The 23537-nt window shown below is 38.6% G+C and overlaps 1 protein-coding gene, 1 non-coding gene and 1 pseudogene across 6 annotated transcripts in view; all 3 read right to left on the bottom strand.

The window, feature by feature from the left end:
* Window positions 1-3119: 3119 nt before the first annotated feature.
* The window catches only part of LOC101526661 (phospholipid-transporting ATPase ABCA3-like), a 69731-nt gene continuing 49313 nt past the window's right edge, over window positions 3120-23537 (bottom strand). For 4 of the 5 annotated variants that reach the window (XM_058680722.1, XM_058680718.1, XM_058680719.1 and 1 more), the window contains 10 exons: window positions 21299-21518; window positions 20665-20829; window positions 18021-18205; window positions 15803-15928; window positions 15356-15550; window positions 11392-11579; window positions 10361-10531; window positions 9802-9992; window positions 3904-3977; window positions 3120-3322 (listed from right to left, as the gene is read on the bottom strand). In XM_058680722.1, coding sequence (XP_058536705.1) covers window positions 3164-3322; window positions 3904-3977; window positions 9802-9992; window positions 10361-10531; window positions 11392-11579; window positions 15356-15550; window positions 15803-15928; window positions 18021-18205; window positions 20665-20829; window positions 21299-21518 — 1674 coding nt within the window. In that variant the 3' untranslated portion in view covers window positions 3120-3163. The remainder of the gene's footprint in view (window positions 3323-3903; window positions 3978-9801; window positions 9993-10360; window positions 10532-11391; window positions 11580-15355; window positions 15551-15802; window positions 15929-18020; window positions 18206-20664; window positions 20830-21298; window positions 21519-23537) is intronic. The other variant, XM_058680720.1, reaches the window with a different exon arrangement.
* Window positions 16776-16957, bottom strand: LOC118757804 (U2 spliceosomal RNA). Its single transcript, XR_009247616.1, has one exon. It is a non-coding gene; the product is annotated as a U2 spliceosomal RNA (small nuclear RNA).
* LOC105941909 (deubiquitinase OTUD6B-like) lies at window positions 18296-20557 on the bottom strand (annotated as a pseudogene).

Below are 23537 nucleotides of genomic sequence, written 5' to 3'. Positions count from 1 at the left end.
ACCCGGAAGAGGTTCCTGGTTCCCGGCTTCGGATCGGCGCGCACTGGCCCGTTGTGGCTCACTTGGGGAGTGAATCATCGGACAGAAGATCTTCCTCTCTGTCTCTCCTCCTCTGTGTATATCTGGCTGTAATAAAATGAATAAATCTTTAAAAAAAAAAACATTCAGTGACCACATACAGTAATGATGCCCCTTTTGGGGTTCAAAAGAAAAAACTACACAATACAGTAAGTGCATGTGTAAATGATTTAGACTAAAGAGAGGGAACAAAACCCATAATTAGTAAAAAAAAAAAAAATGGGGGGGATAATTTGGTGTGAACTAACATGAGTAGAATCTATATGGTGAAAAATAGATCTACACATTCAATGCACTATAATCAAAATCCTCAAAGATCTTTTTACAGATACTAAGAAGGTGGCTCTAAAATTTACATGGAAAAGCAGTTTTAAACAGGGGTGATTCAGATGCCAATATTCCACATTTAAGTCCTTTGGTTCAATTCTCGGCTCCAGCTCCTGACTGTAGATCTTCCTGCTAATGCAGACCCTGGGAGATAGCAGTGAAGGTTCATGTGGTTGGATTCTTGCCACTCTTGTGGGAAATCTCATTTCCAGCTCCTGGTTTTGGTCTGGCCCTGTCATGGTTATTGTGGGCATTTGGTGAAGCGGACCTATGGAAGGAAACCCTCTCTGCCTCTCAAACAAATCACATGAAAAAAAAAGTTGAAGTAACATAAAGGCAGGGTATATAAACTTGTAAAGAAACAGTGAATATAGTAGGAGAGTCCTGGGAAAAGCGGAGAGGAGAAATTATTAAATAAGGAAAGACATTTTTCCAGAGTCTAAGAGTTGATATTCAGAGTCTGTTGGGTGACAAAATGAACAAGATGCTAGCAATACCAAGAGTCATTGTCATGAGTGTCAGGGATAGAGGAAAAAAAAAAAGATTTGAGGGAAGCAAAGAGCTGGCTGTTGACTTTACCTCCAAAGGAGTACTCATCGGTAACTCTAGATGTCAGGAGGGAGACTGCAGAAATATCCTCAATGATTTGAGAAACTACTCAAAGTAGGATCCCATACATTGACACTCCGTTCTTCTTCCCCTCAACTAGATTACATGTGATTTTACTCTGGCAATAGGATAGTGGAGATCAACAATTAGGAGAAGTGTACTAGGAAAAATGGGATCCAGGAGGATAGTAAGATGCCAGGATAATGATGCATACAAATTTAGAACCCTTGTTCCGTGCATATGAAAATTTGGCTGCTGGTCTTTCATCTTTTTTATCAGATAACTCTGATCACACTTTGTCATTTTCCTTAACCTTCCTGAGAAATCTGTAGTAGATGTCAGGTGATGGCCCCATTTCCTATGCAAAATGCTAACACCTATGTCTCCATCATCCTCATTTTTGTGGCAGTTGTTCTACTTTTCTAAGAGGTAAATGCCGTGTGGCTTTTGGCATAGACAAACATGACAGGTTGGATGAATTGTCCTTAGGGTTCCTTCCAAAAGCAAGGTTTAAAACCGGTGTGTGAACTAGGAATTACAGAGAAAACAGTCAGGTATTGTCAAACCATGTTCTCTCACTGATGGGAGTCCCACTTGGGCAGCAGCATTTGTAAATATTTTCCAGAGGTACACATACACGATTATACTATTAAAAGATTAGCTTATTTGAAAGGCAGAAATGATGCAGGGAGGGGGGTGGTGGCTGGCAAAGGGAGGTGACAGAGAGACAGATACACACTGATTTTCCATCTGCTGGTATACTTCCCGAAAGACTGCAATGGACAGGTAGGAGCCAGAAATTCCATCTGGGTCTCCCTCGTACAGACCCAAGGACTCTGGCCATCCCAGGTGCATTAGCAGGAAGCTGAGTCAAAAGTTGAACATCTGAGACTTGAATAAGTACTTTGATGCTGGTGTTGCAAGTGTGTTTAACTGGCTGTGCCACAGCACTGGCCCAGGATTATAGAATTATATAAAATTGAGGAGCTAAAAAAAACCATATTGACTGGCATCTTCTGATATCTGAGAAAATGTACTGTAAGGCATTCAAGTCAGAATCTCTTTGCCAAAATCGGATGGGGAGACAGAACCTTATTCTAAGACTTCTTTGCAGGCCAGAGGGGAGCAGTGCGTATAATTACTGTAATCACTGATATATCCCACTGACATTATCAGTGCTGCCAATCAAGCAGGAAGTGTGATACTTTACAAGGTAGATGCAAGTGTTTTCAAAGCCTGTTCAGCTGGTTTGGGTCTCTGACTTGGAGTGTGGTGGAGGTCAAACATTGTAGGTTACCTCTATCCTGTTCTTTGAGTTCTATCGATTGTAACCTTAGAAACTGTATGAGACAAATTAATTTATCTCAGATTTAAATGGTTGATTGAAGGCATACTCATGGAGAAATTTTTCCAGAGGGCAAGACGATATAGATATTAAAGATAGATATTACTGGGACACACTTTTTCAGGAGTCTCTTGCATTTCTGCATGAGTTATAAGCAGAAGTATTCGCTAATTTTTGTTCTAGACTATTTTATTTTTTTTGGAAGCATGACTACAGAACAAATGGCCTTTGAAGAAAGGCAGTATCTGACTCTGGACAAGAGGGGAGATTTACTTTAATGTTCAATATAACGGGTGTAATAAGAGTGTTTTCTTCCAGAGCAAACATCAGGCAGGTTTGCTTAGTGACCGTTATAAAGGAACTGGGTTCTGCAAGCTCAGGATTTCTCTCCTATCATAGAGCAAACATCATTTAGCTCTTTGGGCTGCACTGTGACAACTGGGGACTGTTGGGGAATTGGCACTGTTTACATTCTTTTATTGCGATTGCTGTAATAGAGTTCTCTGATGTTGTCCCAGGATTGCCCCTGTGTTTTGCCATCACCCGCAGAAGTGTGGGCAAGTTGATTTGTTCATTTGGAAGAAAGGGAACATCTCAGATCCTCTGTAGTTCTTGACAACACATCACTCACTTTAATTCCCCCAAATGGTGAATTTTCTTCTTTGGAGTTTCAGTTCGTGTTTGTCTGCTTGTGCACAGAGTGCGAGGCCAAGGGCAAGAGCTCAGAGGAAGCGTGCGTGCAACAGAGCAAAACAGCTTCTCTGTGTGTGCAGTGGCAGGTAGAGGCTGAGAGACAGAGGTCGGTCACTGACTGGAGCTGCATGTCACAGCAGAGCTGTGATGACCATCTTGCATTTCATCAATATCAGCATAAGTCAGGAAGATTTCTTCCAGTGTTATCTTGCTGATGGAATAATCTTGTAAACTGAGTAACACTTTCGCTTCCTCCAAAACACGAAACACCTTTAACAGAAAAGGAAATCACGGAGTTACCACTGCAGTATCCCCACATGAACCCACCCACCCCCACTAGCATTCCAGGTTTATGCTTAGGGATAAAAAGAAAAGAAAAGAAAAGAAAAGAAAGGAAAGGAAAGGAAAGGAAAAGAAAGGAAAGGAAAGGAAAGGAAAGGAAAGGAAAGGAAAAGAAAAGAAAAGAAAAGAAAAGAAAAGAAAAGAAAAGAAAAGAAAAGAAAAGAAAAGAAAAGAAAAGAAAAGGCTCAGAGCCAAAATACAACCTTTCCTCCACCAAACCCTAAACATCCATAAGGGGAAAGTAAAAAGAAAAAAAAGAAGGAAAAAGATGTCTGAAAATCAGGAGAGCAAGCAGTTTTATATTCCCATTTTCTTGATAGGGATGGAATAGTAATAGAATTTAGGTTCAGAAGTCTCAGTTGAGTGCGTGGAGCAGTCTCTCAGCAGTAACTTCCAGTGTCTGATGCTCTGTTACTATTAGGATCCCAGTCCATATGCTCGAATTCAAACGCTTCCTAGCAGTCCTCTATTAACACATCATGTCAGAATCAGACGAGTTCTACAATCACCTTTCCCCAGCAAATTTCCTCGCTGGGAATGTGGCAGAAAATAGTCCCTTGATATTCTTGGTTTATGATGTTACCTAAGGAAGGAAAGATATTGACAAGTGAGTAGTGAAGAGAGGATCCTTATTAGATAGAGGTTAACAAAATCCCTAAATAATTCAAATTCCAATTATCCAAACTAATTGAGCTCAGAATATAACCCATATGCAGTGAGTACATAAACCAACTATAGTATATAACCCAATTATAGGCCAGGAAGCATTTATTTTATTTTTGGTAAAGTTAATGTAAGTAATATTGTTTTTTTACTTTAAATTTTGTTTGTCTACTGCTGGTGTACAAGAAAGTGAAATATTTCTTTATATTAACTTTGTCTTTACCCTTACTATATAACAGTTTATTAATTCCAGGAGTTTTTGTCAATTCGTCCAGGTTTTTCTACATAGATACTCGTGTTCTCTGTAAACAGAGTTTAATATTTTCTTTCCCAAATATGCATAGATTTAATTCTATCTTTATCTTATTCTATGAACTGGGTCTTGTAAGTAAGGGTGAGAGAGAACATTGGCCTTGTTCCTGATCTTAGCAGGAAAACTGAATTTCTCACCACTGAATAAGCTAATTACCATCTTCATACACATACTTTTTATAAGTTGAGGACGTTTCCCTCCCTTCCTAGTTTAATGAGATTTCTTACCATGAAGTTGTGTTGGATTTTATCAAACAGTTTTGTTTTCATTTATTTGCACAATTGTATGGTTTTTCTTCTTTAACCTCTTTCTGTGATGCAGTCTATTAACTGAGTTTAAATGCTGAAGCTGACTTTCATATCTTGGATAAATCTCACTTGGTCATGACGTATAATTATTTTATATACACTGTTGGGTTCAGTTTAATAATGTTTTTAGCTAAGGGTGTTTGCATCTCTGTTCATGAAAAATATTTCTCTATGGTTTTCTTGGAATATCTTAGGTATTTTTCATATTAGCATATTGTCAGCCTTACAAAATACTAGACAGTATTCTCTGTATGTTCTGGAAGATGCCATAAAAAACTGGTACAATTTTTCTTTTAAATAATTGGTAGAATTCACTAATGATCCCAGTGGGACCTGGTGCTTTCTGTCTTGGAAAGCTGTAAACTATTTATTTCAATTTCTTTAATAAGGTAGAACTATTCAGTGTCTTTATTTATGAGTTTTGGCAGATTTTCTTTTTCTTTTTTTTTTTTTTAATTATTTATTGTTTAACTTCAGTAATTACATTGTATTATGTGACACAATTACATAGATACTTGGGTTCTCCCCACCCCTCCCCAAACCCTCCCACCATGGTGGATTCCTCCACCTTGTTGCATAACCACAGCTCAAGTTCAGTTGAGATTTCCCCATTGCAAGCGTATACCAAACACAGAGTCCAGCATCTTATTGTCCCGTCAAGTTCAACGGCTTCTTAGGTATACCCTCTCTGGTCTGATGACAGAGCCAGCAGAGTATCATCCCAGTCAATTGAAAGCTCCAACATACCATCAGCAAAAATTTACATCATTATGGAATTAATTGACATAGTAATGAGTAACCAATATGTTAAAAGTAAATGCGGGTTCCCAGCCACCTTCTGTGACCACCTCACCTATACTTCAATTTTAGTTTATACACAACATATAACATTCAAAACATAACATGTTATACATAACATCATATCATCTTAAATTAAGGCAAACATGTGGTATTTAACCTTTTGGGATTGGCTCATTTCCCTTAGCATTATGGTTTCCAGTTTGGCCCATTTGGCCACAAAGAACTGCATTTTGTTTTTTTTAATAGCTGAGTAGTATTCCATGGAGTAGATGAACCATAGCTTTCTTATCCAATCCTCTGTTGATGGGCATTTTGGTTGTTTCCATGTTTTTGCAATTACTGATTGTGCTGCTATGAACATAGGAGTGCATGTTGGTTTCTCATAAAACAAGTGTTCTGGATATATTCCTAGGAGTGCTATTGCTGGATCATACGGTATGTTGAATTTGAGTTGTTTGAATATTCTCCATACTGATTTCCATAGAGGCTGTACCAGCCTGCAGCCCCACCAGCAGTGGAGTAGGGTTCCCTTTTCCCCGCAACCTCGCCAACAAGTGTCGTTGGTGCTTTTATTCATGTGGGCCAGTCTTACTGGCGTTAGGTGGTACCTCATTGATGTTTTAATTTGGATTTCCCTTATTGCCAGGGAACTTGAGCATTTTTTCATATGTTTATTTGCCATTTGGGTTTGTTCCTTTGTGAAGTGTCTGCCCATTTCCCGTGCCCATTTCTTGAGTGGGTTGCTTGTTTTGACATTTTGGTTGTTTTGTAGCTCTTTGTATATTCTGGATATTAGCCCTCTATCACCTATGTCGTGTGCGAAGATCTTCTCCCATTCTGTGGGTTGCCTTTTTACTTTGTTGATTGTTTCTCTAGCTGTACAGAAGCTTCTTAGTTTGATGAGGTCCCAATTGTTTATTTTGGTCTTGATTTCTACTGCATCTGGAGTCTTTTTTAAGAAGTGAGGGCCTACCCCTAAGTGTTCCAGTGTGTTTCCAACATTTTCTTCCAAAAGTTTGAAGGTTTCTGGATGTAGGTTTAGATCTGTTATCCATTTAGATCTGATCTTAGTGTATGGTGAGAGATGTGGATCTATTTTTTTGTTTTGGCAGATTTTATTTTTCAAGGAATTGGTCCAATTAACCTGCTTTCAAATTATTGTGCACAGAGTAATTCATAAGATTCCTTGATTATGCTTTTAGTCTTTATGACTTTATAGTGATGTTCATTATTTATTTGTGATATTAGTAATTTTCAACTTTTTATTAGCCTGTTCAGAGGCTTATCAACTTTATTGATTCATTGTTTTGTTTTGCTTTCATTGTTTTTAATTTCATTACTTTTGATTGTATTTTTATTTATAATTTTCCCTTATTACTTTGAATTTGTTCTTCTTCCAGTTTATATGGAAGCTTAAATGCATGATTTTAGATATTTCTTCATTTCTAATAAATGCATTAAATGCTATAAATTCCCTTCTAAACTCTTCTTTCACTGTGTCACACAAATTTATATTTCCATTTTCGTTTAGTTCAGAGTATTTTAAATTACTCTTGAGATTTCCTTTGTGAGATGTTATTTAGGAGTACATTTAATATCCAAATATTTTGGGATTAATCAGTTATCCTTATGATACTGAATTCTAGTTTAATTACATTATATCCTGATGCCAAGCATTGTATTTGCATTCTTTTAAATTCGTTAAAGTGTGTTTTATGACTTGCAATGTGGTCTGTGTTCAGGAGTATCCCATGTGACCTGCAGAAGAATGTTTCAATTTTGCTATTCTTCATTAGGTCCAATATCAGTGTTGTCAATTTTTGCATGAAACATCTGTCCACTTCTTGTGGAGGAGTGCTGATGTCTCCCAACTACATTTTTTTAAAAGATTTATTTATTTTTATTGGAAAGGCAGATATAGAGACAGGAGGACAGACAGGAAGATCTTCCGTCCGATGATTCACTCCCCAAGCAGCCGCAACGGCTGGAGTTGAGCTGATCTGAAGCTAGGAGCCAGGAGCTTCTTCTGGATCTCCAAAGGCATTGGGCCGTCCTGACTGCTTACCCAGGCCACAAGCAGGGAGCTGGATGGGAAGTGGGGCTGCTGGAATTAGAACCGGCGCCCATATGGGATCCTGGGCATTCAAGGCGAGGACCTTAACCACTACGTTATCGCGCCAACTACATTAATGGACTCATCTCTCTCTGTTCGCAGTCTTGTCAGTTTTTGCCTGATGTATGTTAATGCACTATCATGACAACACATACACTTCAAGGGCCATTATGTCTTCTTTCAGAATTAACGCCTTTATAGAGTGACCCTCTTTTCTCCTAACTTTCCCTGAAGTGTTCTCTGTCTGAAATGAATATAGTTACTTCTACCTTCTTCTGATGAACATTAGTATTGTATATAATTCTCCATCCATTTAACATAGATATATGACTTTATACTAGTGTGTGTGTTATAGACCGTGTACAGGTGGGTGTTCTTAGATCCATTTTGAGAATCTCTCTCTCTTTTTTGTTTTTGGTAGAAACCACTGACATTCAGCAGGCTTACTGTGTTTAGGATATTTTATTACTATCTGTTGCTCTTGCTCTTTGTTCCTATTTCTGCCTTTCATCCCTTTTGGTCTTTTGCGGTTTTAACTGAGCATTTTGTATAATTCCATATTCTCTACTTTACCATTATATTAGGTATGCTTTTTAAAAACATTTTTGTTCATTTTTACTGGAAAGGCAGATTTATGGAGAGAAGGGGAGGCAGAAAGAAAGATATACTATCTGCTGGTTCACTCCTCAAATGGCCAGAGCTGAGCCGATCCTATCCGTAGCCAGGAGTCATGAGCTTCTTCTGGGTTTCCATGTGGGTGCAGAGTCCCAGTGATCTGGGCCATTCTCTGTTTGCTTTCCCAGGGAGCTGGATGGGTAGTGGAGCAGCTGGGATATGAACTGGTACCCATATGTGTTACTGGCATTTGGAGATGGAAGATGGGTCAATTGAGCCATTGTGCTGACCCCTACAGTTCTGGTTTTTCACTTAGGCATCCATTACTTGTGTGGAAGTTTTGGCTCCTGGATCCTTCTCCATAATCTTTGGGGTGTTCATTGCCACTTTCACATATTTTAGAATTGATTTTTCCACTTTTTAAGTTTTATAAGGTACATGCCTTATGAGATAATTAGGATTAGATGAGGCTGTGAGTGGAGTCCCATAATTTCACCTATGGTTTTCTGAGAAGGGAGAGGTGCACTTGCGCTGTCCTATCATTTTATGCAGGAACAAGGTCCCCTCACAACCTGCTGAGTAGATGACAGTGTCATACGCTTGGGCTCCCTAGCCTACAGAACTGAGAACTTTTTTTAAAATGTCCCAGTCTCTAGTATTTTATTGTAACAGAAAGTGGAAAGGTACCGGGCCTGGCGTGATAGCCTAGCGGCTGGAGTCCTCGCTTGCAGGCACTAGTTTACCATGTGGGTGCTGGTTCACATCCCAGTGGCCCTGTTTCCCATTCAGCTCCTTGCTTGTGGCCTGGGAGAGCAGTCAAAAACGGCCCAAGGTTTGGCACCCTATGCCCACGTGGGAGACTTGGAGGAGGCTCCTGGTTCCTGGCTTTGATTGGCTCGGCTCCAGCCACTGTGGCCACTTGGGGAGTGAATCAGTGGACAGAGGATCTTCCTCTCTGTATATCTAACTTTCAAATAAAAAATAATAAAAAGAAAGGTACCTATCAAATCAAAATTATTAAAATGTTTGTTATAAATCTGTTTAATGATTAGAATAAAGTAGCAGGGGTAGAAAAAAAACTAGATGCTATAAATGACTATTGTACTGTGTGTACAAGGGTGACTAACTGAAGTCGGCAAATGAAGCAGAATGATCTTCATGCAACTTTTCTTGGTAATTTCCTTAAGAGGAGAACAGCAAGTTGATTCTTTCTGTTTATATTTCTTAAGTATTGGCTGATTTAGGAATCAGGAAAAGGAAGAGAAAGTGTGCTCAACAAGAGAGGGACTTGAATTAATGAACAAAGATTATAAATAAGACACTGATCCCCAACAATTTATCTTTACACAAAGACAGAAGAATAGGTTTATCCTATTGGCTGATTCCTATAAGATATTAGCGAGACCGTCTACCATTCTGTGCAAGCTTCTTAGCATAATTGTGACAAGTTCATAGAAATTATGCAAAAATGAGCTTAATATAAATGCTCAATGCACATCACTGTATTATTGGAAAAATAATTATTTAGGATATGCAGCAGCTCAAATAAATATGACTTAACACAATCCCCACAAGTCAGCCCTACTTACATTACCTGGAAAAGTATTTTCAATGAAATTTTTGAACATCTGTAATTTTTCTTCATTCTTATCAATATTAATTTTTGCTGTCAGAATGCATATATTACCATACTTTTTCCTGAGGTGCCGAGGGCTGCCTAGGTAGGTGAATCTGCCTTTTGCCATGATGGCGAGCCTGGTACAGAGGGCCTCGCATTCTTCCATGCTAGGAGAACAAAGGAGACGGGGCTGAAGAGACTCCCTTTCAGAGGACAAATACTGACTGCCAACAGCCAGGACTGGAACACTTAGAATCAGAAAGCTTAGAACTTCATATCTGGGAAGAGATTTTACAATTCAAAGTAACCCATTAAATCCATACTAGGAAATTAATTGCTTTATTGTCTCTCAATTCCTGATTCTAATTGCTCAAATGAGGATTTCTGAACTACTTGTTTAACATGTTCGGCCTCTACCCACGTGCCCTCCTCTGCAGCTCATCTATAGTGACTGTATTCTTGACTCCAACTAATTCTATTTTATATCGATTGCAACCATTTATATTGTTCAGCTGAGCCTGCCAATGTGTCGTACCTGTGAGAAGTTAGGATGATAGCTTTACCAGTTTTACAGATCCATTTAATGGTATCCCAGAGGAGATGCCGGGCTATTGGGTCCATGCCAGTTGACGGCTCATCCAGGAAGACAACTGAGGACTGTCCCATTAGGGCGATAACAGCGTTAAGTCTACGTCTGTGTCCTCCACTTTGAAGTCAAAGAAGGAGAAAGAAAAGTGGAGGGAAAGAAAAAGATAATGACACACGACAGAACTAGCTCATACACCCAGAATGCTGATTTGGTAATAACTAACAAAGCACACCGACATCCAAATGTATGTATGTATCAATCCATTTCCATGGAAATAATTTTTTTGGTAATTTGTTTCAACATCATCAATGATGAACTGTTTTTGGTTTGGGGGAGATGACAAAATAACCTCAGGGAAATAGAAATAAAAGTGTTCTTTTTCTTTTTTCTAAATCCAAAGGCTATGGTTCATGTCAGTAAAAAAAAAAGTCAACATGTAAGTGGGATTTGCCTTATTACTGGTATCTGAACCTTGACAGCACATTAGGTTTATTTCAGTCATTGGCTCTGTGTGATTGAGATTTAAAATGAGTTTGGGGTCCGGCGCGATAGCGTAATGGTTAAGGTCCTCGCTTTGGACGCGCTGGGATCCCATTTGGGTGCCGGTTCTAATCCTGGCAGCTCCATTCCCCATCCAGCTCCCTGCTTGTGGCCTGGGAAAGCAGTCGAGGACGGCCCAAAGCCTTGGGACCCTGCACCGGTGTGGGAGACCCGGAAAGAAGTTCCTGGCTCCTGGCTTCGCATTGGGCGCAGCACCGCCCATTGAGGCCGCTTGGGGAGTGAATCATCGGACGGAAGATCTTCCTCTCCATCTCTCCTTCTCTCTGTACATCTGCCTTTCCAATAAAATAAATAGATCTTAAAAAAAATAGATGAGTTTGCAGGCTTGATGCTAAACAGTAGAGTCAGGTATTAAGTATAATCAAGTATTAAGCATGGGCAGGCAGCTTACTACTTGCAGCAGTGTAATGTCTCACCTGTATGTGTACACAAACTTGTCGGCATAGGCATCCAGGGACACGGAATGCAAAAAGGCTTCCACATATTTGCAGATATCTGGCTCAGGGACACCCCACAGCCTGGCATACATGACCAGCAATTCTCGACCTGTCATGTGGTTCAGCATGGAGTCAGGCTGAGGACAATAACCAATTCTTGACCTAACCTGAATCAATAACATAACTGTAAGTCACAGACCCACATTAACTAATACACCCAGCATGCAATTCACAGAGATGAAATTGAAGACCTTGAAGTTTTTGACTCATGACACTAAAAACAATTTCATCATGAATTTTTCACAGAACTTTCATTAAGAATTATTTTTTTCAGTTCTATAGAATCTTTATAGCTGGAACTTACAGGGGTAAAATGGAATACTAACATTCATAACTGGGATTTTCAATACATTTATGCTGTATGCTATTGTGCACCCAAAGTTTTTTTTTTTGTTGTTGTTAGATGAAGTTGCATATCCAAATATATTAGGAAAAGGAGGGGATGTTGTGTTACAGAGGATTAAGTCACTACTTGGGATGCCCGGATCCCATATCAGAGTGTCTGAGTCCTAACTCCTCTGCTACTGATCCAGTTTCCTGTTACTGTAGAGAAAGCAGTGGGTGATGGCCCAAGCACTCGGCCCAGCCCTGGCTGGTGCAACCCTCTAAGCAAGGAACCAGTATATGAAGATTTCTTCTCTGACATTCTGCCTTTCAAATGAAAAATAAATGTTAAGTATTACTATGAAATAGTTCTAGACATTAATACACAGAATTCTAATTCTAGTAATAGTCAAGCAACATCTATTAGATCAATGCTTTCAAAATAATTAATTGTAGGTCATATATTGATACGCCTATGAATCTATTGTATGGAAGGTACGTATAGCTAGCTAATGCTATAAAAGTTAATGCTATAAAAAAGTGAGATATCAGCTAATGACTAATACAAAATTTTGATGTGTGAGTTCAGCCATCTTAAATGCCTGCTGAACACATTCAAAACTACTTGAATATAAAAAAATGAAAGCATTCTATAATATATTATCACAAAGTTAAGGATGCAATCAAAACTAACTGAAAAGTGAAGAACTGGCAAATACTACTCTTATTTCAGGGAAAAGAAAATGGAGACTGACTCCCAAATAATCAAGTTATCAAGATGATCAGAAAAAGCTTTAAAGAAATTCTTATAATTATGCTCAAATAAGTAAAGGAAATTAGAAAGAAACTTACATCCCACACAATAATGTCCCAGCTCTGCTTCTAGCTTGCTGTTGCACATCTTGGGGGTCGACAATAGATGGCTCAAGTATTTGAATCCCTGCCACGTACCTGTGAGACTGTAATCAACTTTTGGGCTCCGGCCCCGCAGCATGGCCTAGCGGCTAAAGTCCTCGCCTTGAACGAGCCGGGATCCCATATGGGTGCTGGTTCTAATCCCTGCAGCTCCACTTCCCATCCAGCTCCCTGCTTGTGTCCTGGGAAAGCAGTCGGCCCAAAGCTTTGGGACCCTGCATCCTGGCTGTTGCGCTCACTTGGGGAGTGAATCATTGGATGCAAGATCTTTCTCTCTGTCTCTCCTCCTCTCTGTATATCTGACTTTATAATAAAAATAAATAAATATTTTAAAAAAACCAAAAAACTTTTGGACTCCTGGCTTCAGCCTAGTCCAGCCCTGGCTATTGTGCGCCTCTGAGGCAGTGAACTGATAGAGGATCTCTCTTGATCTATTTCTCTTTATTGCACTTTCAAATAAATAAATGCTTTAAAAAAAAAAACCCTGATAATAGGCTGAGTAAGTCTGCGGTACATACTGGCAAGCATGGGAACCCGGGTAGGGGGCAGGCCTGTTGGGGGATATGGGGAGTTGCCCCGACTAGGCTGCAGCTCCCACTGGTTTGCATGAGGGCTGAGTATGAAGTGGGTAGGATTGGGCTGGACTGCAACACCCATTGGTTTGCGTGGAAGACAGGGCTGGAAACAGAACTGACCCAGCAGTTGCAACCACCAGCATATGCATGAGCTGACTGGGACAACAGACTGTGCCGGACCCTGTACTGGCAAGCACACACAGGAATCAGGTCTGGGATCACCTCAGACGAAGTTTCCTTGGAGATCCCTCCAACTGAACTGCTGATCTCAGAACTCCAACCATGAGGAAACTATGTCAGCCAGTGGATTTTGAAGAGATTTTATCGTGCCTGGAGCAGCGAGATTGGCAGCAATTCAGAACTGTTGAATTATCAAAACTGCCCGAGCAGGACCCTCGGAGCATGCCCCACATTGAGGACCTGGGATGGGTGGGAGGTTGGGTGGGGCTTTTCCCTTTGTTTTTCTCCTTACCCAGGATACAGAAAAAAATTATATTAATGTGGAAACAATGGTCTTACCCACTTTCCTGTAACCCCTGACCCTTTGTGCCCTAATTAACTATGTGAAGATTACCAAAATAAAAGATTTAGAAAAAAAACTGATAAAATGCCCCTATGAAACCATAAGAGAAAAAAAAAGATTCTATCTGTGGGGTAGATATAACATTTAAATGTTCTCATTGAGGAAAAATGAAGAAGAAAAATCTTCATAAAAATACAAAACTGGAAAAAACAATCCCTATATTGGTAAAAGCTCCTTCAAAAAAAAAAAAAAAACAAAAAACAAAAAACTGTATTAACTTCAGAAGCCCTCTGAAAACATAATGTCTATGAGCAAGTGGTTTGTTCCAGGATGCAGCGGTAAGTTGGTATTAGAAAATTTACATAAGTTCATCCTATTAATAGCTACTCAGAAAAAGACTATAATCTCTTCTATGGATAGCAAAAATCTTTTGACAAAATTGAACAACCACAGGTTAAAAATAGACATTTAAAAACATTAACAAAGGAAAATAAATGGTCAATTTATTAACATGTTTCATCTGAAAAGAAATCCGTTTTGGACACAAAACATAAGTAATTCTCGTGCACCATAAACCAACTAGAGAAGGTAACTCCTTGACTATGATGGAACAAGACAGAAGTAAGGTTCTGCACCTATGGACCTGTATCTATGTACCTATAATCTGTACTTTTCCTAGTAACAAAAATTTGTTTAAAAAGTTACCAAAAAATATTAAATTGAACAAAAAAAAAAAGAAAGAAAGAAAGAAAGAAAGAAATATGGCTACTCCACGACTATGGCGGAAATAAAAGGGAATCACAAGATTAGTACTGACACAGTCAGGACTCAACGGGCACCCATATGAGATACTGGCATTGTAGGTGACAGCTTTATCTGTTAAGCCATAATGCCAGTCCATACTATTTTTTTTAAATAAAATTGCTGTTTTATTTCAAACTCTAATTACGCTGCTACAGGTTAAATGCAATTACTATTCTTCCTATTTCCAATTTGACCTGCTTACAGATGTCCAGCAGCCAGAGGAAGGCTTGCCTTTCCTCAGAGTCAGTATGTTACCACGCCTATCACTGCTCATCGGACTCTTGTTACTTTCTGGAAAATAAAATTTATAGTTTCAATTCCCTTAGTTTTCTTTCCATGTCCCCCATCCTGCCTGGTTACCTTCTTTAAAGCACCAAGTCAGTGATGAGGTTGAAAAATACTTTGCTGGGGTCCAGCGCGATGTCTAAATGGCTAAATCCTTACCTTGCAACATCAGGATCCCATATGGGTGCCAGTTTGTGTCCTGGCTGATTCACTCTCCATCCGGCTCCTTGTTTATGGCCTGGAAAAGCAGAAGGTGGCCCAGAGCCTTGGGATCTTGTAACCACGTGAGAGACCCGGAAAAAGCTCTTGGCTCCTGGCTTTGAATCAGCTCAACTCCAGCCATTGTGGTCATCTGGGGAGTGAACCAGTAGGCAGGTATTCCTGTCTTTCCTGCTCTCTATAAATATGATCTGCCTTTCCAATAAAAACAAATACATATTAAAAACAAGAAAAATACCTTTCTGATATGTTCAACGATGCTAATGCCATCAATTAATACAACTCCAGAGGTGACGGTCTCATCTCCAGTCAACATTTTGAATGTGGTGGTTTTTCCAGCTCCACTTAACCCAAATATTCCAAAGCATTCTGACTTTTTGACTACGAGGGAGATATTTCTTACAGCTTGCACAACTGGACATTTAAAATAAACCTGAAGAAAAAGCACACACACACACACACACACCACACAATGTAAAGCAACACTGACTATGGGTAGTCAGCACCACCATAACCTGACAGATGGCCTCCTGTGGACGTTTTCACAACAGTTTTTCCCTATTAAGCTCTCTAGTTTACCAGAATATATATAGAACCTGTGGCACTCCAAATGAACTAGCAGGACCAACCACAAATTCTTGGCAAGGAAAACAGGTATGGCTCAGGACGATGGTGACCGCTTTACCTTTCCAAGTTCTTTGATAAGCAGCGGAGCTTTCTGTGACCTTTGAAGCATATTCAGTGCTTTATTTCTTTCATTTTTAACATTTTCATCTTCATAGTGTTTGGTTACTTCGTTGGACACTGTGGCCTGCATTTTCAAGACAAGGATTATAGATGTGAGTACTCTTTGGACAACTTATTTAAAGTGAGTTGCTTGAAGTGATATGAGAATGTCAACTCCCAGAAGTTGGAAAATGTAACTTTTTGGAGCCTTCCCACCAATTTCCTGGGCTCAAGCACAGACACATTCTTGGTTTGTTTACTTTTGGCTTGTTTATATATAGTCATGAGCAAATGTCTACAGATGTAAGTAGGCAGTATGTTCTTGCCAGTAACTTAGACAATTAATGGAAAATAAATCCGATACTACTAATTAGTTATTGTTTGATGTGATTTGTTTCAATTAAAATATATTCAAGACACCATAACATGCAGGAGAGGAGAGAACAAACTCATTTTTTCCTCTGAGAGATGGCTTTTTTATGGGTAAAATATGAACTGAATTTGAAGAATAGGCAAGAGTGTATTCAGAGAATGAAGATTTCAGAAAAACTGAAAAGCCATATTAAAAAGTCTGTAGTAGAGACTTAGAAATACATAAGAATGAAATAATAATATGGTATGTTCTGTGATCAGTAATTTGTGTTGATTGGGCAAAATCTTACCAATTTCAGCATCAAGTGAAGTATTAGTTAAGGAACATTTAGGCTGAATACGTTAGTTAAGTCTACACGCTAAGGAGGAGAGCTACCTTACGGTGTATAGTTGTACAGGAGTGGAGAAAATGGTCATTCTTGTCCTGTTTTCAATCGTAGTAGGAAAACATTTGGTCTTTCACCACTACGTTGGCTGTAGGCATTATATAGATGCCACTTATTAGGAACAAAACTAGCTCCTTTTTAAGTATGCTGTTGCTCCCCGCCCCCCCCCCCCCGAGTGGGTGTACCATTCCTGGAGGTACTGCAATACCATGTAAATGCACGGAGTGGAAGGAGAAAGCTCCTATTCCAACTCTTAATTCCAAAAATCCATTTACTATATTGTTTTTGGATAGAGGCCATATCAGATATTAAACTGATAGCAGAAAGTATGCTGTTCTTATGGTAAATGAAGTTGAAAAATTTTAAATGTTTTTTTCCTGAAATAATTGATATCACTTTAAAAAAAAAGATTTTAGTTTTATTGGAAACTCAGATACACAGAGAGGAAGATTTTCTGTCCGTTCACTCCCCAAGTGGCTGCAACTGCCAGAGCTGTGCCGGTCGGAAACCAGCAGCCAGGAGCCTCTTTCGGGTCTCCCACGTGGGTGCAGGATCCCAAGGCTTTGGGCTGTTCTCAACTGCTTTACCAGACCACAAGGCGAGGACTTTAGCCACTAGGCTACCATGCCAACCCTGACATGACTTTTTTTTTAAATGAAGATATTGAATATTGTGGAATACACTGATTCAAACATTAAGTCAACCTTACATTTGTGGAAACAACACCACTTTTTCTATTATTCCTTTCATATTCATATTTTACTGGATTATATTTGTGACTATTTCGTTAAGCATTTGTGTATCTACGTTCCTGGGGAATACTAATTTCTTGCATTTTATTTCTCTAGTTTTGGTACCATGGTAATTATGACCTCTATAAAAGTTGGCAAATTCTCTTTTCTCTTTTACTTTCTGGAAGAATCTGAGTGGAAAAGATGTTTCTTTTTAAAAAGATTTGTTTTTATTTGAAAGGCAGAGTTACAGGAAGGTGTGTGTGTGTGTGTGTGTGTGTGAGTGAGAGAGAGAGAGAGAGAGAGAGAGAGAGAGAGAGACTGACTCTTCCACCCACTCTTCACTCCCGAGGTGTCTGCAATGGCCACAGCTGAGCTGATCCAAAGCCAGACAGGAGCTTTTTCTGAGTCTTTTACATGGGTTCAGGGAGGCCAAGGACTAGAGCTATCTTCTGTTTTCCTAGGCCAGAGGCAGGATGCTGGATTGCAAGTTGAACAGCCAGGACACTTATATATGGGATGTGTCACAAGTGGAATATTAGTTTGCCACCATGGCGATGCCAGCTCAGTTTGGGAATAATTTAGTGATATTCTATGAAATAATGGAGGTATGCAAATGTAAACCTATACCCTCTGGTATAATATTGAGCTTTCTTTGAATTATTTAAAGTCCACATTTGTTACTCACCTTTCTTTTTATGATTTTCTTATAGACATCAGACACAATGTAATAAAAGATACAACTTTTCAGGCTCCACAGTACTGTCTCCAGAAGCAAAAGCAAGAGGAGGAAAAATAAACCCATGACAGCCAATGTAATCAGGAACTTTGCAATTCCATGTTCTCCAAAATTATAGACATTGTTCTGAAGAACTGGGGATGACAGGAGGTAGTCTTACTTTAACAACTGATCTTTAAGGTGGAACTAAATAGTAACATATATAGGATGACTTGTTCATGAGTTTAAAGAAATATCTATAGAGAAATATAGAATACAGGAAACAAGTAATTGCATTGATACACTGTTTGATCTTCTTTGATATCTTTGATTATTACAGTTCTTCAGTCACTCATCCTTGTTCTGGTTAGTATCAGCTTTAAATTCTTTAAAATGAATTTTAAAGACTGAGCCTGTGTGAATAGAATACTTAGTAACTGAATAAAGCATACAAAATAAAGGTATCTAATCCTTACTATAGACCACGCAGATATCCTTAAGAACCTTCAAAGATAACTCTATTCCATAAATATGAAAAAAAGTTTTAACAGAGCATACTCAAAATAACTTGATAAATAAAATTTAAGAGCACTATAGCTGAAATTTTTTTACCTTACTACAGAGAAAATTTTCTAACAAAAACAATTCTATTCTGGATATGAAAATAAGGGACATCACTGAGAAGCAAAGATAATAAAACCATCCTCTTTTTATAATAATTGTATTTTCTGTCAAATCTATGTTAATATACAGAAATGCACTATGAATTTGTTTTATTCTAATATTTACCTTTAAAAAAAGATTTATTTATTGGAAAGTCAGATTTACAGAGAGGAGGATAGACAAAGATCCTCCATTCGCTGGTTCTCTCTCCAAGAGGCCACAATGGCTGGAGTTGAACCAATCTGAAGCCAGGAGCCAGGAGATTCCTCCAGGTCCCCCATGTAGGTGAGGGTGGCAGGGCCTTGGTCCATCCTCTACTATTCTCCCAGGAGTTTGTAAAATGTGAGCTAGAGCTCTCAGCTCAAGCTGACCTCCCCATGCAGCTGTGTTTACAATTTCATTACAGTACTTTCCAAACTTCTAAAGTATACATATTTCTCACACTGGGGCTTGTTAGAAACGGCAGGAAGTCTTCCACATGGCTTTGCATATATTCAGCATCTTACAGCTGCCACAGTCAAGAGCACAATTCTGTTCTTTCAGTTGATCTTCAATGCCTCAATCCATACAACGGCCATCTAATGTTATCTGTTTAATTTCCAATTGTCCAGCAGCCAATATATGAGCACGTGTTTCATTTTCTGTATGTCTAGCTCCTATCTCTATCCTTAATTTCAGCTTCTGCTATTCTTTGTTCCCCTCCTTTTCCAGTGCAGCTTTTATTGTGCTTTGGGTATGGTGGTGGCTGCTTCTCCAACACTAAGTTTGAATTGCTATCAGCGACAGAACCTATCCTGTTCTCAGACATTAGCTTTAATAGACCTAGCTCCTCTTTATGTGTCTGTTTCAGTCTTGTTCCAGCCTAGCAACATTTTCAGTGAGCTGCTTCCTCATCTTTTTTCATTCTTGGGAACAGCAGTTTATATACCCTGAATTTTGGCTTGCAACTTGTTCTCTTTAGGATGCCTTCTAAACAGCAGCTCCTTTTCATCAAGTTCTTTAGCAGACACTGCCTCCGTGATGCCCAGGTAATCTGGCACATGTGACAGAGGAAAGCCTTGGATGCTGTAAGCAGACACCTTCACCCCTCAGCTCTCACCTGGAGCGCCATAGGCTCTAGGCAGGACTTAATAAGTTTTCTATGCTGTGATCTTTTTTCTTTATTTATGATACTAGATTTTCTATCTTTGTCTATATTTACAATTCTGTGATGTATTTAAATAGCAGCATGTTAACTTTGTAACTTAATAAACAGTAAAAAAAATAAGGGGGGAAATGGTGGGAGCAGAAATTGGGGAGAGACAAAGTTGGAGGGAAAATGGGGAACCCCTATACTTAAAAGATGTATCATGAAAAATAATAAAAATAATTTAAAAAGTCTTACATTGTTTCCTTTGCATTAAGTAATACTTCAATGACTGAAGTGATTTTGAAACAGATAAAGTTCTTCCCTAGTTTTTCCTAAAATCAAATATTTATCTATACACACATTTCTTACCTCAATATTAAAATTGTTCTTTGACTATTCTGTGAATTTACTGCAGCTAAATTTCCATTTAATAATAAAATATTAAATTTCATGACTGCCATCATCTACTTGAAATTAATTCTGAAGTCACAATCTTAGTGAAATATACTCAGCTATACATATTTATTATACATAAATTAATACTGAATGTTACAAAAAACCACATAATACTGGACTTAAAACTACTTGCACATTGTAGGTGAATGACTAATACTCATTCTAAATATGGTAATGACTTAGTGACATTTATCTTGGATTCTTCAGTTTTCACTCTGAAAATAAAAGACACAAAATAGCCAGTCTTACTTGTCTCCATTGGAGTGATGACAAGCTTTCACTTACCTTGCACACTCTGAATCTCAGTACAAAAGGCTGTAATGGAATAACATTGTTTTGGGGAACTTGAGGAGTCCAAATACTCACATGGTATACTGCAGTCCAAGTAAACATTTCGAAATGGCTTGGCACACAGTTTTTTCACCTCATAATCATCAAACAATCTGCTGATACTCATTGCAAAGTTGTATGTAGGAAGCACCATTAATATAGTACTTACAAGGTTTTTAGTGGGGCCGGAAAATTCAGTCTCTGTGATAAAAAAGATGATGGATTATCTTCCATTAAATTAAAAAAAAATATGGAAACTGACTAGAGAAACAAACTCCTCCGTCAATGTTTAAACCATTCAGAGTCGGCAGTCTACTAGATTATCCTAAATTTGTTGACCCAGACAGTTTGTGGTTTCAGTTTGTCAATTACAGAGTTCAAAAGAGAAGCATTTTGTAACAATATTTCCCTGGCATCTGTCTTCCTCCCTTGTTATTCTGTTCCCTTTTATCCCTCCCCCTTTTCCACTCACCCTTCCCTCCTTCCTTTTTCCTCTTCCTCACTTTCTCCAGACCTATTTCTCACGTATCCACTCAATAAATATTTATTGATTTCCAAAAAAGCACAGGCTTTTCAAAATTTTTGTATATTTTAATCTTCGACCTTTTCATCCCAATGTATTTAAAAGTATTTCCCAGAAAAAAAAAGGAAAACTGTGTGAGGCTCTTACCATGATTTTTTATTACAGTGTGAATGATGATACTGAAAACGGTTGAAAAGTAGTTAAACAAAGTAAGCTTGATGTAGGCAGTGGTACTACTAGAAAACAGGAAACTTCCAAGATAAATTAGAGGAACGACACACCAGCCGTACAACATAAAGATCAGCACTGTGTCTAGGAAGTGGTAATCCACCACAAAGGCATCCACGTCACAGAACACGAATACTACCTGGATCGCAGGGCATAAAGGCAAAAAGCAAAGTCAAAGAAAGTGTGCGACAAGTCAAGACAGAACACTTAGAAAGGAAAAACACTTCATTATGGCACGGGAAATTTCCTAACTTAAATCCCTTTGTTCATAGTTTTAAGAGTCTTCACTTTTTGAACCCGAAGTGAACAACCCAGTCCTTCCTTAATATAGAACATTCCAGCCAACAGAATGACTATACTTGTTTTCTCTCTTCGCTATAGTTTTAATTTTTTCTATGACCAAAGTCAAAGAAATTACGTCTGCATAAAGTTGATTTTTGAATTATCCTAGAAAAATGCATAGGAAGCGACTGAAGAGTTGCCCTACTCCTGTCACTCGGACTGCACCCTGGTCTCTGCTATGCTCTGGTCTCCATCTCAGTAATTCGGGTCCTGGAGTCTTGAATTGTTCTTTATTGTATCTAAGAATCAGACAAGGCAGTACAAATTTAGAGTGGATTACAAGAAGAGAGACTCTCAAGAGTGATTAAAAACTGATTTTGATTGGTAAAGTTTCCCCAGTTACAGCAAAGTGACTGTCTCTTTTTGAGTGATCAAATGATCACTTAGAAGGCTAACTAATAGAAGGAGAGAAGGGATAAATGAATAAAAACATCATTAGAAGTTTAGAAATAGTCTCTACAGGTAGTATATCAAGACAATAGCGACAGAGGGTGAAAAAAAAACTAACAGTTACAATTATCGTATGGCTCCCTTTATTGCCATGTTAATACACATGTTAATATAAATAGGGAGTTAATAAGGGAGTCAGAACTTTTTTTTTAAAAAAGATTTATTATTATTGGAAAGCCGGATATACAGAGAGGAGGAGAGACAGAGAGGAAGATCTTCCATCCGATGATTCACTCCCCAAGTGAGCCGCAACGGGCCGATGCGCGCCAATCCGATGCCGGGAACCAGGAACCTCTTCCAGGTCTCCCATGCGGGTGCAGGGTCCCAAAGCTTTTGGGCCGTCCTCAACTGCTTTCCCAGGCCACAAGCAGGGAGCTGGATGGGAAGTGGAGCTGCCGGGATTAGAACCGGCGCCCATATGGGATCCCGGGGCTTTCAAGGCAAGGACTTTAGCTGCTAGGCCATGTCGCCGGGCCCCAGAACTTTTTTTTTTTTGAAATAAGATAAACTGATTTCAAAGTTTATCTATAACATGTTAATATAAACAGGGAGTTAATAAGGAAGTTGAGAAGCCTCAAACCATGAAAGTATGGCTAAATTTCCTATAAAACTACCATAATTAATATAGACTGATAGTGGTACACTAGAGTTATGACAACTCAACAGAAAAACAATATAAGATACACTGAATGAATACTGTTAGTCAAAACAAAATGAAAATAATGTTTCAAGACCATGGAAAACAATGTTTTTTAAATTAAAATTACTTTTATTTACTTTTTATTTTTCATGAGAGAACAATGATTTTTTAAAAAGATGTTAGAAAACTGGGTTAACCCTTATAAAAAATCTTTACTTGCTTTCTGGCCTGGAAGGGGGGAAAAAATCTTCCTATAGACTTTCTAGTACTAAGCTGTACGAAGATGCAAAGGGCATAATTTTGAGGAATATTTCCAAATCAATACTGAATTATCTGTGTAATCCTTTGGCAAGACCAGTAATTTTAATGCTGACTAGAATTTATCAACAGATAAACCTTGTCTATCTTCTCTCTGCTGTATTCATAACAAAAGCAGGAGCTCAATGTTTGTTGTATAAATAACTTTTTACATTCAGGCAGCCCTCCAAACAGAATGTTTGTGTGTCGTGAAGGGACAAGGAGGATTAGCACTGAAAATCAGCAGACATTGGTGACAGACAAGTGACAGATATCATTTATACTTCCACAGGAGATTTTTGCACAATGATGTGCAAACATACAGAATGCGAATGTAAGACAGACTTTTCAAAGAAAAACGCTATTCTTGAAAAAGAAAATTTGTGCATCAGGGTGGTGGCATTTCAGGTGACTTCTCAACCTGTGGCA

This window comes from Ochotona princeps, chromosome 24 (assembly GCF_030435755.1).
Source record: "Ochotona princeps isolate mOchPri1 chromosome 24, mOchPri1.hap1, whole genome shotgun sequence".
NCBI classification, from domain to species: domain Eukaryota; kingdom Metazoa; phylum Chordata; class Mammalia; order Lagomorpha; family Ochotonidae; genus Ochotona; species Ochotona princeps.
This window is presented reverse-complemented; position numbering and strand designations above follow the sequence as displayed.